Source organism: Alligator mississippiensis, chromosome 6 (genome assembly GCF_030867095.1).
Source record: "Alligator mississippiensis isolate rAllMis1 chromosome 6, rAllMis1, whole genome shotgun sequence".
Lineage (NCBI taxonomy): Eukaryota > Metazoa > Chordata > Crocodylia > Alligatoridae > Alligator > Alligator mississippiensis.
Window position 1 is genome coordinate 9,619,021 of NC_081829.1, and position 17,192 is coordinate 9,636,212.

The 17,192-nt window shown below is 46.5% G+C and overlaps 1 protein-coding gene across 1 annotated transcript in view; it reads right to left on the reverse strand.

The window, feature by feature from the left end:
- The window catches only part of LUZP1 (leucine zipper protein 1), a 32,893-nt gene extending 16,531 nt beyond the window's left edge, over window positions 1–16,362 (reverse strand). Inside the window, exon 1 of the mRNA XM_019488371.2 lies at window positions 11,902–16,362. Within this exon, the coding sequence (XP_019343916.2) occupies window positions 11,902–15,078 (3,177 nt within the window). The 5' untranslated portion in view covers window positions 15,079–16,362. The remainder of the gene's footprint in view (window positions 1–11,901) is intronic.
- Window positions 16,363–17,192: the final 830 nt, after the last annotated feature.

Sequence of the window (17,192 nt, forward strand, 5' to 3'; positions counted from 1 at the left end):
GAAGGTGTTTTGTAAAATTCCCTTGAGCCCAAGGCTGGTGAGGTCAGAAGGGGAGTGTTTTTTCTGTGAAATGTATTCTTTTTCCTGCCCGTCTTTGCCTGTTTCTATCCTTAATCTTTTTTCCTGCAATCATTCATTCTGGTGTGTAGTTTTTGTCTAAGTTCACCCACATGGTTTTCATAAGGCCATGGTGAGATGGGATATGCCCCATTCTAGGGCAGATGTGTAGGATCTGTGGATTTTGATGGTTTTGCTTTTGGGGCTGTTGACTATTGTGGCAGTGGAAATGGGTTGGCTGGTTTTGCATTTATTGTTAAGGCAGGGTTGTGTCCAATTTGGTGTTCATTGATCAGCAGGGAGCTTACTTCTGATGAGAAGCTGGGCAAGGCTGGGGGGGTTGTGTGAAAGTCAAGAGCAATGGTGGTTGGGGGCCTGAAATATTTCTCTCAAGGTCTGATCCTTTTCTTTTATAGGCTGTAATGGTCTGATGTTCCTTACTGGTTCGAGTATGGGATGGTAGGTGACAACCAAGAGCGTGCAGCCAGGTGGAGAAAGGGGGTTCTTTTTGCATTGTAGTAGTTTATTGGGGGTAGTAATTTGGGTGGCGGTTTATAAGATATGGCTTATTTCTCTGCCAGAGTGTCCTTGCTGGGTAAAGGCAGTTTTCGGGTTGGTGTCATAAGTATGCCCCTTCAAGCAGACGCGGTGGTATCTGAGGACCTGCCTGCAGATTGCGACATTTGTGGTATGGTTGGGATGATTGCTGGGTTTGTGAACATAAATGTGCTGGTTCATGGGGAGGTTTGGATGTACTGGTTTGTAGGATGCCATCCCACACATGGATCACTGTATCTAGGTAGCTGACGTTAATGCAGGAGTATTCCAGAGAGACTCTGAGCAAAGGACGGTAGCTGTTGAACCTGTCGTGGAAGTCAACGAGCAAGTCCAGGTATTCAGTCCAGATGATGAAAGTATCTATGTAACCCAGGTACAGTGCATGTTTGGTGGTGCAGATAATTAACATTTAAAAAAACCTTCTTTATATCACCAGTCCCCGAACCATCTATGGATCTTCACTAACTCATCACACCTTCTGCGCTCCCTCTCAAGGGAATAGAAGAATACTGGTGAAGTTCATCTGAGCCTCTGCTTCCTTCCAGCTTAGCGTAGTCATCCTTGATCCGTTACAAAATCTCCCCTCCTTGGTCTTCTATTTTTTCTTCTACCTACAGATCATCCTATCCTCTTCTTTCACACTCTTTTGTGTTTTGTCCCTGTTCCTCCTTGGACTCCAGTCCCTATCTATCTTAACTGTCTCTGTTTCTCTCCTTTTGAGGCTAGCTGTTCTTGTCTTTTTTCTTGCCACTTTATCCTGTTTCTACCTACTTCTCCCCTAAGTTCTCCATACAACCATTCCTTAAATCTATTTCTTTTCCTCTTGCTAGTCGATTTCTTCACTTTTTTCTTATCATGGTCATGCCCTCCCCCAAGCAGTCTGCTCTCCTAATCATCTTGTTAAGCAGGTATCTGCCTATCTTCATTTGTATATACAACCTCTTCTCTCTTCTCCTTCATAGCCTCAAATTCCTTTCTGAACACCAGCATTGTCTGCCTCAATAGACCTCAAATTTCATCTGTGAACTCAATGGGCAACACTTCATGCCCGCCCAGTTTTCCTCAAGGTCTTACTCACTGATGGCATCCATCCTGCAGCTTCTGCGTCCAGTCATACTAGTAGAAAAATGTCTTCCCTTCTCTTCCACAGCTGCTTCAGTCACTGTTCTCACATTACCTTGCTTTTCCTTGGGCTTAAGCGTGTCCCCCACCACCCAAACCTTGCTGTCCCCATTTGCTGGTAACACCGATTGCTTGGTTCTCGCTTGGCACTGGCCGCTTGCTCTCTACAGCCTTCTGGGGAAGTCAGCCTTGCCCTCTGTTTAGCCTCAGCTGTGATCAAGGGGAAAAATCAATCCCTCAGCTGTTCACCTGTGAGTCCTCTGTACTACTTACAACACGCTGTCTCCAAACAGACCCCACAAACTGCAATCAAAACCCCCCACCAAGGCACAGATACCAGCGCTCACTGACCCCTAATGAATAAGGAATAGTCCATTCCTAGCATCAGATGAGGCAGATTGTGGTCTACAAAAGCCCTTGCCCCTCTGAACCAGCCAGTCCCTAAAGTGGCATCCTGCCCTGCCCGCTGCCTTACTTTAGACTAACACAGCGAACTGCCAGGGACAATTTCCAAACAAATTCCCTAGCTGGCTGCCCAACGCTTATGTCCCACATGAAGCTTTCTTCTCAGACCAAAGCCAGAGCCTGGGAGGGATTTACTTCACTGGAAAAGCAGCAAGACCCTCAGGGAGTTTTCAGCAATGCCAAAAGGATGTAGGTATGCAAGTCGCACTGACTGTCACTGGATTTAATGTGACCTGCAGCCTTAGGGGCTTTGGAAAGCCTCCCACTCGCTCACGGTTCTGCATATCACACGCTTTATTCTCTCCTTTTGCTTTGTCTTTTTGGATCGCAGATCTGCTACCCCCAACACGGACACTGATGAAGATACCACGCTTCTATGACTTGAATCACGTGCATTGCCTTTCCATCTCTTGTTAGCTGCTCCCCACATAGTTCACCCCTTTCAGGCACTGCCCAGCTCTGGGGTGCCGGCCCAACAAGGCGGTGAGTTTGCTGGTGGCTGACAAGGATCTCCTCTCCTCCACCTTTCAGCTTTGCTCTTGCTTGGTTGCCGGCCCCATCCCTTGTTTCTGCTGGAAGAGTGGATGCTTAAGGATTAGAACAGCTCTCAAGAGTGAGCAAAAAATGGCTTATATCTGAAAATGGCTCCATGACCAGAAATATCATGAGGAGTGGGGAGGCCACACTCCCCATAGTCTCTCTGCTTTCTAGTTGCCTTTTAAGATGCCTTGTAGTCGTCATTCTTCTGCTTTATGTTACACTATTCTCTTCCTGTAAACTGTCCTAAGCCTTTGTTGGGAAGGGCGGCACATAAATTGAACCGAATTGATTGATTAATTAAAGGAAGTTTCAAATAATTGATAGTGGCATTGACTCTATGTAAATCCTGGCTTTATTCTTCCATTGGCTCATTTGGTTTTGGAGGGGTTGCTGGGTGATTTGTCGGTATTAGTACAAACTGATGTCTATGTACTTCTGTTTATTCTTCCAGAAAATGTAACCCCCGCCCCCCCCAAATTTGCCTTGTGGTGTATTTTTGCTCTCTCAAGAAGCTGTTTCTGAAGACCAGGGGCTCTTTACAACTGATTATTTCTACTGGGGGTTTGCCATTGCTCTTCTCAAGGGATTCAGAAGGTTTTATTGTCATCTGTTTCTCTAGGCAGATGAAGTGAAGGAGTCTTGGCTGCAGGTTTTTCTGGAGTCTCGCCTGCTTTCTTAAAGGAAGTGTCCAAGGAAGTGCAGACAGATGTTCTCCAGGGAGACGGGCGATGCAGCGAACTCGTTCACTGGCCTGGCATCGCGTTGGATCAAGTGTCGTAAAGTCAAAACTGACATCAGAAAGTCGAAACAGGGTTTATTTATAATTTATGTCATAAATGCCGTTCATCATAACTCAAAACGTCTTAAGTCAAGGACTGCCTGTACTTGTAATCTTCTGAGCAGCTCCAGACTTTCTGGCTGTAACCACCAGAGGGAGCGATCTAGCCCATGCTGTCGGCAGCAGGTAGTTTGCTGCTGTCTGTACCACGGGTATTGGTCCCACAGATCTGTGCTTCCCATGGTGCTTGCACTGAGGAGGCTGCAGTCCAAAAGCCTTTCACTTTGCTGCATGTGTGAAACGTATTTACATGACAAGTGAAGCTTCCCGTAGTTCAGGTTACGGATTACCATTGCATGGAGTGTGACCCTGCACCTCCATGAGTGATTTCAGTGCACATCCCAGGCTAGGAATCTCAGGCATCCTGCTAGATGCATGTTGATGGGAGATGCAGTGGAAACCTGGTGCAGAGAAGTGGCAGCAACTCCAGGCCTTTCTAGACTCCTGCCTTGCTGTACAGATCAGGGTGAGACAACGTGAACAATTCTGGAAAGGAAGGGAAGGAAGAGGCACGTGTGCGTACTCTTTCCCTTTTCACAGGCAACTACCATCTTCCCACCCCTTCCTGGTGGTGGGATCTGTACGCACGTTGTGTGGTGCAGCACGGACCAGGGGCTGGGATAAGGGGAAACAGAAGAAGGACTGGGGAAATATATTCCCTCCGTTAGCCAGCAGAAGGGGTTGGAGAATGACTTCAACGTTGAATCATGAAATGCACAGGTCCGTGTTAAGTTCAAAAACCAGGAAATACAACACAGGTGCTGTTTTTCAAAAGTACAATTTTTAAGCCAATTTCACGATTCTGGGTGTAAGGCTAGCTCGTTAATTCTGAGCTCATAGGTTTGGTAATGGTGTTGCCCTGAACCACTGGCCTACCTAAAGGGCCAACATCTCGTGTTCTGCTGAGGTTAAAGATAGGTGCTACCTACCAGTGAGAAGCAGTTCTAGGCCAACCATGGCAGGCTCCCCATCTACCAGGGGCGGGCAATTATTTTGGGCAGAGGGCCGCTTGCTTGGTTTCAGCAAGCCATAGAAGGCCGCATGACATGCAGCCCAGGACAGATTAATATGAATTTTCTAAATTTTTTAGGGGTCCCGTGGGCCGGACAGAACGGCCTGGCAGACTGCATCAGGCCCCCGGGCCGCATTTTGCCCACCCCTGCCATATATAGATCTTCAAGCCAAAAAAACCTGCAAATGTTAGCTATTTTAGGTAATTTTTTGAGATGTCTCAAACATATAATTTCCAATATTGCCAATTCCTGTAATTAAATTGTAAGTCTGGCATCATTTGCAATTTTTCTCAAAGACCCTGCTCCAGTAGTTTTATTACTGCATGAGACTCTCAGCTCTCATTAAAAAAAAAGTTTCCGTGCAACCAAGAGGGTTGGAAAGTCTCGTGCACAAACCAATCATGATTTTCTGGGGCCTAAAAAGAGTCAGAGAAAATGAGGGTTGGAAGGGACCTCAGAAGGTCATCTAGTCCAACCCCCTGCTCAAAGCAGGACCAGCCCCAGCTAGATCATCCCAGACAAGGCTTTGTTTTGCTGGGCCTTCCAAACTAGGAGTGTGCAAAATTTCGCCGAGTGTTTCGTTTCGAAGCTGTTTCGACGCATTTCGAGCTCGAAACAGTGAAACTGAAATGAAACAAAAAGCTTCAAAACAGCTTTGAAACGAAATGAGGGCACTGAAAATGTTTCAAAACGTTTCAAGTTTCAAAGCAGCCCAGTCGTAGGAGGCAGGGGAGGGCCAGGGCTGTGCTCCGACCAGATCCGCCAGCCCCACACAGCTCAACCTGCCCTCCCCGCACTGCCGGACTCCTCCTGGGGATACAGGCCCCCTTATCTGCATGCCGGACAACAGGAGGCTGCCGCTGCTACCTGGGGCCAGCGGCAGCATCAGTCTTCGCCAGCGCCAGTCCCAAGCAGCAGCAGCATCCTCCTGTCATCCAGCACAAATCTAGGGGCCCACACCCCCAGGAGGAGTCTGGCACAGCCCCACAGCCCTCCTGGGGCTGTGGGCCCCCAGATCTGCAGGCAGGATGACAGGAGGCTGCCACTGCCAGCAAGTATCACGAGTTTTGCTTTGAAGAGTTTGAGGTGCAGTTTTCCAGAAACCTCTGCACCTACCTCCTTGAAACTTGGCAGGCTCCTTGCCCTCAGAAGAGGCTACCAACCCTGCAATTTGCATCTGAATCAGGCAAGAAATGACAAAGTTTTAGGCATTTTCATGATTCCTTCATTATAGCCTATGGGCGAAACGTCGAAACGCATTGAAACAGTGAAACAGTTTTGACGAAACAAAACGGAACAGTGCTTCGAAATGAAACGAAACGACGAAATGAAATACCGTCCCTGCAAAATGGATGTCAAAACGATGGTGTTTTGCACAGCCCTATTAAAAACCTCCAAGGATGGAGACTCCACCACCTCTCTGGGTAACCCGTACCAGTGCTTTGCTACCCTCCTAGTGAGAAAGTTTTTTCTAATATCTAACCAAAACTACCCTTGCTGCAACTTGAGCCCATTGCTCCTTGTTCTGCCATCTGTTTCCACCGAGGACAGTCCAGCTCCCTCCACCTTGTAACCACTCATCAGGTAGCTGAAGGCTGCTATTAAATCCCCTCTGAGTCTTCTCTTCTGTAGACTAAATCAGCCCAGTTCCCCCAGTCTCTCCTCATCAGTCATGTCCCCCAGCCCCCAAACCATTTTCGCTGCCCTCCACTGGACTCTCTCCAATTTGTCCACATCTGTCGTGGGGGCCCAAAACTGAACACAATACTCCAGATATGGCCTCACCAGTGCTGAACAGAAGGGAACAATCACTTCCCTTGATCTGCTGGCAAATCATGATCTTGACATTGGCTGTATGGATTAGTTTCCTATGCCTGAACAGTCAGCATCCAGCTATTAAGGGGACACATGCAATATACAGATTACTCAAGTATGTAATGTAGGGAAAAGCTTCACTGGGCTATGCTCTGGCATCCACGTATTATGTGTGGTTCCAAACTGAAACAAATAAATCTTTTATTCCACCTTCTCAGGTATCCTTTATTTGCCTGTCTCCGCATCTCTCCTCTCTGAGCCCTTGCTGCTTGTAGTTTCACTTTGTCCTTCCCTTTCCAGGACAACCTTACGTGTCCCCACTTTTGAGTTAAAACATTTATACTTCTTAAGTAACAGCTGAGAGGGAGAATTCAGTGCTGTAACCGTCCTGACTCAGAGCCAGGCTCCCAAACATATTTGGCTCACTAGATGCCTCCTAAGAACTTGTCTGCATTATGAGCCTTTCCCAGCAGACAGCCATTGCCATACAGAAGCTGCCAGACTACATTCCTGTATGTGCAACTTCAGAAAGATCTGCATGGCTACACTACAACAGGGTGCCAGCAGGGTAAGTAACGCCCTTGGAAAGCACAAGCTGTTAAAAGGTTGTCAGCAGAAAGCATAGGCACATCTGCACATACTTCCTGGTCACTTCCTAGTGACTCCAAAGAGCTGCCAATATACACGGAAGCAGGTGTTGGAGTCTCATAAGGCAAACACGGACTGTCGGACCATTCTGCCAATTGTGGCATCAGTTCTTGAGGTTTCTGTGATAGTATTCACGCTTTGTGCAGGTATGGATGGAGCTCCAAGTGCCTGCCTTGCAGGCATCACCTCTGGGAACATCATGCAGGGATGCTAGCTCAGCTCTGGTGGAATCCACCTATATCATGGATGGCAGATCCACCTGAGTGGTCTCAAAGTCTTATGCGATTCAAGATCCAATTAGGCAACTGATGGCCAATGTCTTGGCTATCAAGACAAAGAGGTCTGGAGATGTTATAAATGGCTTAAAAGTAAAGGCTAAGGCTCTCTTCATTTCTAGTGCATGGAAAGTCTCTGCCCCTGAGGAATGAGGCTTTGAAAAGAACACTGGAAAACAGATCTAAAATCCCAAAGGAAAGTCATTAACAATTTTGTCCAGGGAGTTTGGGTGAATCCCCAGAGACACCATCAGAAGAAAAAAAGTGGTATTAGGAGGGTCTAATTGAGGGTTTGGATCTCATTTTCCTTACCAATGTAATTGCAATTAGGAACCCTACTTTCAAGGAAAGATGCAGAAGGGAGCATGTTACCATAGTCTCAAGTGAGCGGACCAGCATAAGGTTGTACTCCGGGACAGAGTCCCTACTTGAAGAAAAACTCTGGACATGCCTTGAAGGGAGAAAAAATTGCCAACTACTGACTGAAGGCTCTAAGGCTTGGGACAGCTGCCAGATGGACCTTAATTAAACTGAGGAGATCCCTGTGCTTTCAGACCAAGAGATACTCTACTATCTTTGGTACAGTAGATTTGGGTGGGTTGATATTCCTCATCTTACACTAGGACAAAAACCTAGGTCAAGTCACTAAGTAAGTAAATCTGGGTAGAGTCCTTTCTGTTGTGGATAAAAAGCTCTCTGACCTGGGTTGAACACCCTCACTGTACCCAAGAAAGTCATCCAGCACTGGGGCTGCGAGGTGGATGATCCTCCTCTGCTCTGTGTTAGCAGGTCTTGAACCAAAGGCAGCCTCAAAGGATCCCTCACCAACAACATTATCTAACCTGACTCATCCATGTGGGGTTACTGGTATCACCTTATGAAGGCTCATGGTGTGGGAAGAAATACTTACAGGAGGTTCTTCAGCTATTCTTCATAAATGAATCTCAGAGAGAGCTTGGGCTGAAACCTCCATCCCAGAGCAAACCAATAGGAGCTTCTTGTTGGTCTTGATTACTAAAACGTCTTTGGACAGAGGGCCCCATTTTGCAAATTTATCCCCGAGTACCAAGTTCTTGAACTCCTGCTCATGATGTAGGGAGATGATTCTGCTTGGGCAATCTGCTACAGTGTTTTGACGACCTGACAGGCACATGGCAGACAGATGAACTCGATGACTTACCCACCAACAATAAAATAGTTTCTCTGTGTAGGTGGGGCACCACCCTGCCTGTTGATGTAAAAACAATGTGGTGTATTGTCTATCATAATCTGGATGAGAGCTCTTGATGCAATGGAGGAAAGCTTTACAGGCTCTCTGCACTGCCCTCAGTTTTAGCATGTTAATATTCAGTCTCATTTTGTCCAGAGACCAGAGGTACTGAATTTGAAGGCTCCCTGAGTGAGCCTTTCACTGGAGAGGAAGAGACTGTGCAGCTGGGCCTGAAGTCTTCTGAGATGAAGCCTGGCATGTGGCATCATGAATGAGCAGGAGGCCATAGGCCTGAACAAAGATAGGCAAACTCTTGCTTTCGTCTGTTGTAGTCCAGTGTTGCGTGATCAGCAAGATAAACTCAATTAGGCCATGACAGCAGTGCTGTGAAAGGTAAGCTCTGGCTGACACCGAGTTCAAGTAGGCCACAATGAACCTGATGGTCTGAGCAAGAGCCAGGTTTAACTCTTGATAGTCAATGAGCAGTTCCAGAGACTGGAAAAGGCTCGTCATAGTGTGGATTTTTTTCTAATTGGCCAAAATGCCTTTACTAACCAGGTAGGTGTAAACAGGAATCGGCCACTTGTAAGACACCTTAGTGAAGACTTGGAGTTGTGGGCAAACTAAATGGCAGATCCCCATGCTGGTGGAGGTCTTGGTCCATTATAAATCAGAGATTCCTTCCCCTGCACGGCCAGAAGTCAAGATAAGCAAATCAGTCTTCCTGACACAATGAGGGAATAATGGCCACTCGGGACACCAGCTGGAGTGTGAAGATGCGTTGAGCTTTCTTAGTTCAAAGACCGGTCTCCAATCTCCCTTTCTCTTTAGAACTGGGAAATAACTAGAGCCCTTTCCCCCTCAAATAAAGGGGGATTAGTCCCGCGGCCCCTACCATCCGCAGGGATTGGACCTCTTCCCACAGCAGACTCTGACGAGAAGCCCTTGAAAGGGGCTGGGGAAGGGAGGTTGTGAGAAAATAGCAATTCAAACTGAATGGAGGAACTACTGGGGGCCACAGCCAGGCCCCGTTAGTCCAAGGTGACACGGGCCCATGCCAGGTACAAACCGGCCGCTGTTGGTTTTGGAAGAGCAGGAAGGTGGCACGAAGTTTTCACCTTCTGAACCCACCATCGAATTTCCCGTTTCAGGGCAGAAAGTCTGTAAGAGGAGGAGTGAGAGGCAGTAGGGTGCCTTTGTGGCACCTCTGCCACTTTCTAGGGGTTCCCTGGGTGGGAGACGACCTACGCTGGTGACAGTGACACAGGCTGTTGCTGGGACAGTAGCAAAAGTACAGGACTGAACGCTTCCTAAGACTCCAGCCCGTAGGCAAAATGGCTCTGCCTCTAGCCAGGCAGCAAGGATTAACTGAGAAGCAGGTTGTGTACAACACTTTTTACCCCCTTGCCACGAGGGCATAAGGAGAGGTGAAGCTAAGGTGCACTCTTCAGATGGCTAAGGCAAAAAAGTGTCTGATCCAAGCACAAGGCGAGACATACCCACAAGTGAGAATATGGATGCCGGCGATTACCAGGAGAAGAGCCCTTCCTTCTCACAACCAGCCAGCAGGGTTTGGGCTCTTCTGTGCTACTTTGGGCACCTGCACATGATTGAAAGTGTGGGTGGAAATTAATATGGGCTTTCCCTGCTGTTTGTTCAGTTTAGATCCTATGTAATGAGCAGCTGCAGTGAGTAGAGCAGCAATTAAAATACGGTAATTATTTAGCATGGTAGGCAGGGACACTCCCTAGAAAATGAATAATGTTTTTAACTATGTCAGATTTCTCAAGCTTTCTTAGTGAGCAGCACATTTGAACAGAGAAAATGCTGCAGGGTTTTCCCTCACATGAGTGCTGGTTTGGGAGAGCTCTCCTCCCACAACAGCCAAATACCATCTTTCAAAGTACCAAAGAGAGATAGCTAGGAAAGTAATCGGTGTGCTTTTAGAGCCAAATCCTAATACACATCCAAGAAGCATGTAAACAGCATTTAGAGGTCTAAATTACTACAGGACAAAACCTATTTCTCCTTGACATGTCTAAGTGAGTCTTACATAGCTGCACAACTGCAATTATCTGGCACGTACGCACAGTGTTGGATTGTGTTTCCACCTGTGATGCAACAGGATTGGCCTACGTGCTTATCTGCTGGAAGCAATGTGGTAGCAAAAGGCACTCTCACTTTTTAACCCAATAACCAAGTAGCTATGCCATTTCCCTTGTAAACAGGTAACTCAGATGCTTGACTCGGAGAATCTGAACTGGTACCTTTGTACTTCCTAGCAAAGTGCTCTAGCCCCCAGGCTAAGGCTGAGCCACTGCTGAGCCTGCTCTCCAGCCTTCCTCTTGAAGCTGTCCCACTGTCCCTTGCATTTACTATTAATTGGCTAAATCAGTAAAAAGCAGTGGGTCTGTTCCTACCTCATTTGGGGAAGGGGCTGGGGGCTTGTTCCCTTCAAGGGCAGCACAGAGCAACTCTCACTTGAACACCCCCTTATCTCTTCCTAGCCCCTGTACCTCCCCTCCTGGTTGCCCAGTGACCCAAGTTCAAGAGAAAGGCTGGAGAGTGCACTGGGCAATGCTTAGCCAGCGGCTCTGGTTACAGCACTGTGTGCTGGTAAGTAGAAGATGAAGAAAAACCCCTCTGGATGAGAGAGCCTAAACCCTGGGTCTCTAGGTTCCTGGGCAAGTGGCCTAGCCACTGCGCTAAAAGGTAGTAGTGCTGCCTTCTCTAAACATCCACTGGTTGTGGGTTTTTCTGCAATGAAAATTTCAGGACTTCCCCTGATGAAGAATGCCTCATAATCTAAAGCTTGTCTACCCTGATCCCAACCATGCAGGAGGTCCAATAAAAAGATATCACCCAAAAAATTCCTTGCCTTTCACATAAATCCTGGACTATCACGGCTACATCACTCCAACACTGCCTGGACTTATACCAAAGTTCTGCTGGTTCCTCGGTGATTTTATTCCACCCTGAAACCTATGCAGCCAAACTGCAGCCTACTGAGCAGGCTCAGTGGGGAAGTGCAGACTGTAGTCCATGGAACCAAAATTACATATATTCACCAAAAATTTTAGTTGCATGTCTGTGTAAATGCCATTTAGGCACATCAAGGTGGAATACATGCAAGCTTTCCAAGTCTCCGTTGAATTTGTCAATTGTGGGTGTCAAATTTTAGATACTCATCTAAAAATCAATGAGAGCCATGGACTTAGAGCATATCTGAACATCAAAACCATAAAACGGTTCACATCAAGCACCCTAGAGTGAGTTAGTGGACACTTTGGGAACGTGTTAAGCAGGTGACAGAAAACAAAGGATGGTTGCAGGCAGGGAAGAGAGGAAACAAGCACTTACCGGTAATGCAGTAGGACTCCACGCTGTCATGGGATCCGTGATGTAGCTCCTGTGCGTGAGCAGCTCGGATGCACTTAAGCTACTTTTGGTCCTTCTAGAGCCTAACTCGGGAGTGCTCCAAGAATTAGTGGTGGCGCTGGCCCTTCTCGAGTTCTGCTCAAATGAGTTTATCCTTTCGTTGGTCCCTTCCGTCTGAGAGAGGTCTGACGATGACTTGATCGTATTTGTAATAGTGGAAGTTATTCTTTTTTCCACTTTGGACGGAGAGTCCTCGAAAGAATGGATGCCCTGCCTCGTCCTCCAGGCACTTCTCACAGTGACGTGCTTCGACTCTGGTGAGAGAGTTTCTAATGACCTGTGACTCTTCCAGCTGATTGTCTCCGCTGGTGGCTCGCTGTTGTTCTTCTCAATGGATTCAGAAGACCTTATCATAATGCTGCTTCTCGAAACGAGCGTTTCAGCTTTGTTTCTCAGAGCCGAGTCCCTCGTTCTCTCCGCCTCACATAATTTCAAAGCAATGTCGCTCTTGCTGAGTGAGATCTCGAAAGGTGTGCTGATGTTATTTGTTGCTGATGGCAGCTCGCTTGGAGCAACCCTAATATTGCTAGTAGAAGTATGTCTTTCCTTTGTTGCCTCATTTGTGGTGGCTTTTGGAGCGGCTGGCTCAGAGGGGAAGATGGTGATGCTACTTGTCATTTTATTTGTCACGGTTTTAAAGACAGGTTTCTGTTTTTCAGAGACTGTTTCAGACCCAGTGCCTCCCATTACTTCTTTCATGTCCTTTTCAATGATTACAGGCTTAATAACGGCTTTGGATCTCAGGGCTTCTCTAGGGCTGAATGACCTTCTGGATTTCAATCCGAGGCTGGTGGCATCTGAAGGTATTTTGATGGGTTTGGTGGATTCTTCTTCATTTCCAGTACTGTTATCATTTTCAAAGATAGACGATCTAAATAGTCCTCTGGAGCTTGGAAAGTCTCTGGAATTAGGTCTTTTTCTTGGCTCTAGTTCTGGCTGGCTGCTAGCTTTCATACTTTTGCCTATCTCCTCATTTGGATAAAGTTTCTCATCGCTCGTTGGTTTAACGGCTTTGGATCTCAAGGGGTCTGATTTCAGACCGATGTTTGTGAGATCGCTTATCGAGGCTGCACTCTGGTTCGGTTCTTCTTTGTCCAGAGCTGTGAGATTCTGTATAATGTCTTCCTGGCTTTTTGAGTTGTGCGAGTGCCTCATGAGAACTGAAGGCTTTGCATTTTCAAGTAAAGCGTCTGCAAATTCTTTATCCTGGGAGTTGACTGTCCTTTTAGCTTTCCCTTCCAAGGGCTGCCTGTGAGACAGAGCAGAGGGCACTGCTGCTTCTGCTTTCGAGCTACTGGGTTCATCTGCTGGCAGTTGGGGAGAAAGATGGCATCTCCGTGAAAAGCCTGTTCCATTGGGTGCTGCATGGGTACTTTTGGTAAAGACCGTCTCCACGCAGTGATCAGATGTCTCCAACTGAGTTATCTTAATTTTTTCTGCCAAAAACACAGATGTTTCTCCTTTGTTGGGTTTTTCATTAAGCACATCAGAAGTACTGTGGCAAATATCGCTACCTGTTTGAGACGGCTTTTCAACCTTAGTCTTCAGCCCGCTTTCATTCCCAGGTTTCGAAGACATCCTCCAAGCTTTCTGCTCGTGCGCAGCAGGGGGGTATCGACTCAGGACAGAGGGCTGCTCTCTTGATTTCCTCCCTTCGCTCTGTGGAACATCTTTCTGCACGGAGAAGTATGTAGAAATTGTTGATCTGTCTTGTGGATCCACTCTTTTTGTTTCGGCAACCGCAGTGTCCAACAGAGCAGATTTACTAGATGCCTTTGTCGCTCTCATGCTGGTTAAACTGGGACTGGAAACTTGCTTGCTGCTTTGCAGATAATTGTTATTATTAAAGGAGAAGTCCCTGTTCCGTGTCCTCTCACGTCTATGCTGTGGCGAAAGCTCCCGTGACTTGTGTTTTGCAACCGATAGCTCGGCTGCGATACCTCTGCATTTAGACTTGTCGTGTCGGACTCTGCCAGGGAAGCTCGTATCTTCATTTTCCACCTCTCCATTCTCCAGGTCTTTCTGTTTTTTGATTTGCATTTTAATTTCTTCTAATTGGTCTATTAAGAGCTTGTTTTTATTCTGTTCGCTCAGATAACTGTCTTGAAGGTCATTATTTTTGGCTTTCATTTTTTTAAGTTCTTCTTCTAAAGATTCAAAATGCTTAATTTGAGTTTTTAATTTCTCAATTTCTTGGTTCAGGTCCTTCACTTTATTGTCTTCTTGATTTTTATTCTTTTGATTTTCTGATTTATTCCGGGTTTCATTTTCAACGTGCTTTCGGTAATCTAAGCTTCCCTTTCTTCTGGCTTCTTTGGAAGCCAACGAAGAAGTCAAGTCATCTTCAATTCTCAGGTCATTTCTATCCAGAAGACTGTGTGATGACCTTTCTAGCAAATTTGATGCATTTCTAGTTTGATCAGCTCTGTTTAGCTTGTTATTTTGTTCAAGCTTTTGCGTTAGTTCTTGAATGATTTTCTCATTCTGCTTTTCTCTTTCATTAAAGTGTTTTCTTTCATTAACAAAGCTCAGAGCTAAAGATTTCAGTTTTTCTAACTCACTTACTAAACTCTGTTCCGTTTTATCTAACCTGTCTTCAGAGGTTTCAAGTTCTTTTACTTTCACCCTAAACATTTCCAGTTCTGTAGAGATTTTTTTGGTCAAATTCTTCTCTTCGTTGAGACTCAAGCACAGCTGAGTACAGTCATTCTTACTCCTGCCAAAAGCTTCCTCTAGCTTTTCCAGCTCTGCCATTCGCTTCTGAAGTCGTTCGATTTCTGACTTAAGCTCACGGGTGAGACTTTCCTCCTCTTCTAGTTTTGCTTTCATCAGCCGACAGAGCTCTTCCGCTTTCTTGATTTCTTCATCCTTCCCTTCAATTTTCAGCACTCTTTTTCGCAGTGCTTCAACATCAGCCAGCATGCTAGAATTGCTGCCTTCTACCTGGATAACTTTGTCCTGGAGATCCAGAATCTCATCCTCAGCTTTCTGGAGATTTTTTGTCGCTTCCTCTAGTTCATCAAGACGACGGCCAAGACTCTGCAACTTGAAGCGTAGATGGCGATTAGAAGTTTCCTTGTAGCCTGTAAATTCAGCCATCTTTACTCTTTGCTCTTACTGGACTCCGTTTCTTCCAGTCGGGATCAAGAGAGCGATCTTAGAACTTTACTTTCCTACCGCTCCTTTGATGGAGGCGATCTGAGCCTGAAAAAAGAAATCATAAAGTGAGTACAAGGGCTGCCAAGATTTTGGGGGCTGTTTTTTGCATAATCCTTCCTTGAATTAAACATATTGCCAATCAGTGTTGTTAAGGATGTTAGAAAAGATAAACAATCAATTTAATCTAATTGATTTAGTTTGTATACTGTCCCCAGTGCTAGCCCACCGCTGATGGGAGAAAAATAGGAAGACCCCCCTAGGCTGAGTGCGGCAGGGAATGCATTTGTAACCACTGAAGGACCCTCCAAGACTGTTTGAAGGAATGTATGGATGTATGTGCATGTGCATGGACACATGTAGGCAGGCCTATCCATGTGCAAGTCCCTGTGTGTGAGTGGTCAATGCAACATATGTGCAAGATGCAGATTCCTACACAAAACCACCCATTAGAAGACATTCTGCTTCAAAGGAATATACCAATCTTAGCAAGGCTCTTGTAAGCTATAAAGCAGTGGCTCCCAAACTTTTTTAGACTCAAGGCACCCCTCAAAAGATGGTAACTCTTAGCTTTCATTCATTTCTTGACTGGAAAAATAACAGAGCAATTCTTCTGTGGGCACACCAGGTCCGAGTGTTTCTGACACCATGGATTCCTATCTGAAATTGCAGGACTTATCTTGCGACTCACGTGTTGGTGTTTGCACGCTTAGCAGTACTAATATTACGTGGCACCCTTAAAAGCACCCTGGCTGAGAGTTACTGGTATAGAGCCAGCATTCATAAACTAGACGCAGAAGTAAGATCCGAAGAGGCAATTCAGGTATCTAAAGCAGAACTTAAGTGACTGTAGGGGCAGAATTCAATTATCATTTGAGCACTTAAACAACATTTTTTCCAGCTGTACAAGAGGCCTTTTTGGCACTTACACACAACTTGTGATGCTGTTACCCTCTATTACCTGTGCAGGACAGACAGGTAAGTGTACATGTGTATTCGGAGCATACACAGCAGGCCAGGCATGGGCCTAGCAGCTACACATGCCCCCATGTACAACATGCACAGGTCCCTAATCCTGGCCAGACAAAACTCCATGACAAAAGGATAACTAGAGAAAGACCCTTCCATGTTTATCCCCCGTACCCGAGTAGCTTGAGCACATGTGCAGGAGGCAGGAGACCTGCGTTATAAGCCTCTCTTGCCCATGGAGAATCTGAACTTGCATCTCTGACTTCCTAGAACAGGACACTTACCATCAGGGGAGCGGTTAGGCATTACCCAGTGCCTTCTCTGGCACTCATGTTGAAGGTGGCCCCTAGGTAGCCAAGAGAAGTGAAGCCAGCTTGGGTACAGCCCAGAGGAAAAGAACAAGCCAGAGGCTTTGTGGCTCAGTGAACTGGCTGCTGCTCCAGAAAGGAGCAGGTTCTAGCCTAAACCCTTCCTTCCCAGCTGAGCAGAAACTCCTACTATTCTCCAGCCATTTTATCGAATGGCTATTAACCACAAGTCGTAGTGGCTCCGATTCAAAAGGACTGGAGGAGTGCCCTACCCACTCATCTATGGGCTAAAGCAGGGGAGTTTTTTCCCCCTCCGGTTTTTTTCTGGGACCAGTAAATAGCAAGCCAGGTGCCCTGTGCACCCACAGCTGGGAGCACCGCACCACTAACAGGTGCTCCCAGGACGCAGGAAGGCGTCCCGCAGCCTTGAAGGGCGTTCCAGCAGGGAGCTCATGGCTGGGAGATCCAGCCCACTGATGGGGACTCCCAGCCCCAGGGGCGCACCAGGCACATGTTCAATTGAAGGCACAATGGGAACCAGCCACAAAATTATACATATTTTGAGTAACAACTTTGTGGCTTATTCCCTGTGTTTTTGTGCCGTTAACTGCATGAACATGTGGCTGGTTACTACTTAAGACATGATTAACTGGTTAATCACACCTTAAAGTGTAATGTTACCAGGGGCCCTAGAGACCAGACTACTCCACTTATTAGGAATCTCAGTGGATTTAAGCATCTAAATGCAATTTTAATCCACCCTGTTCAAATCCCTGAAAA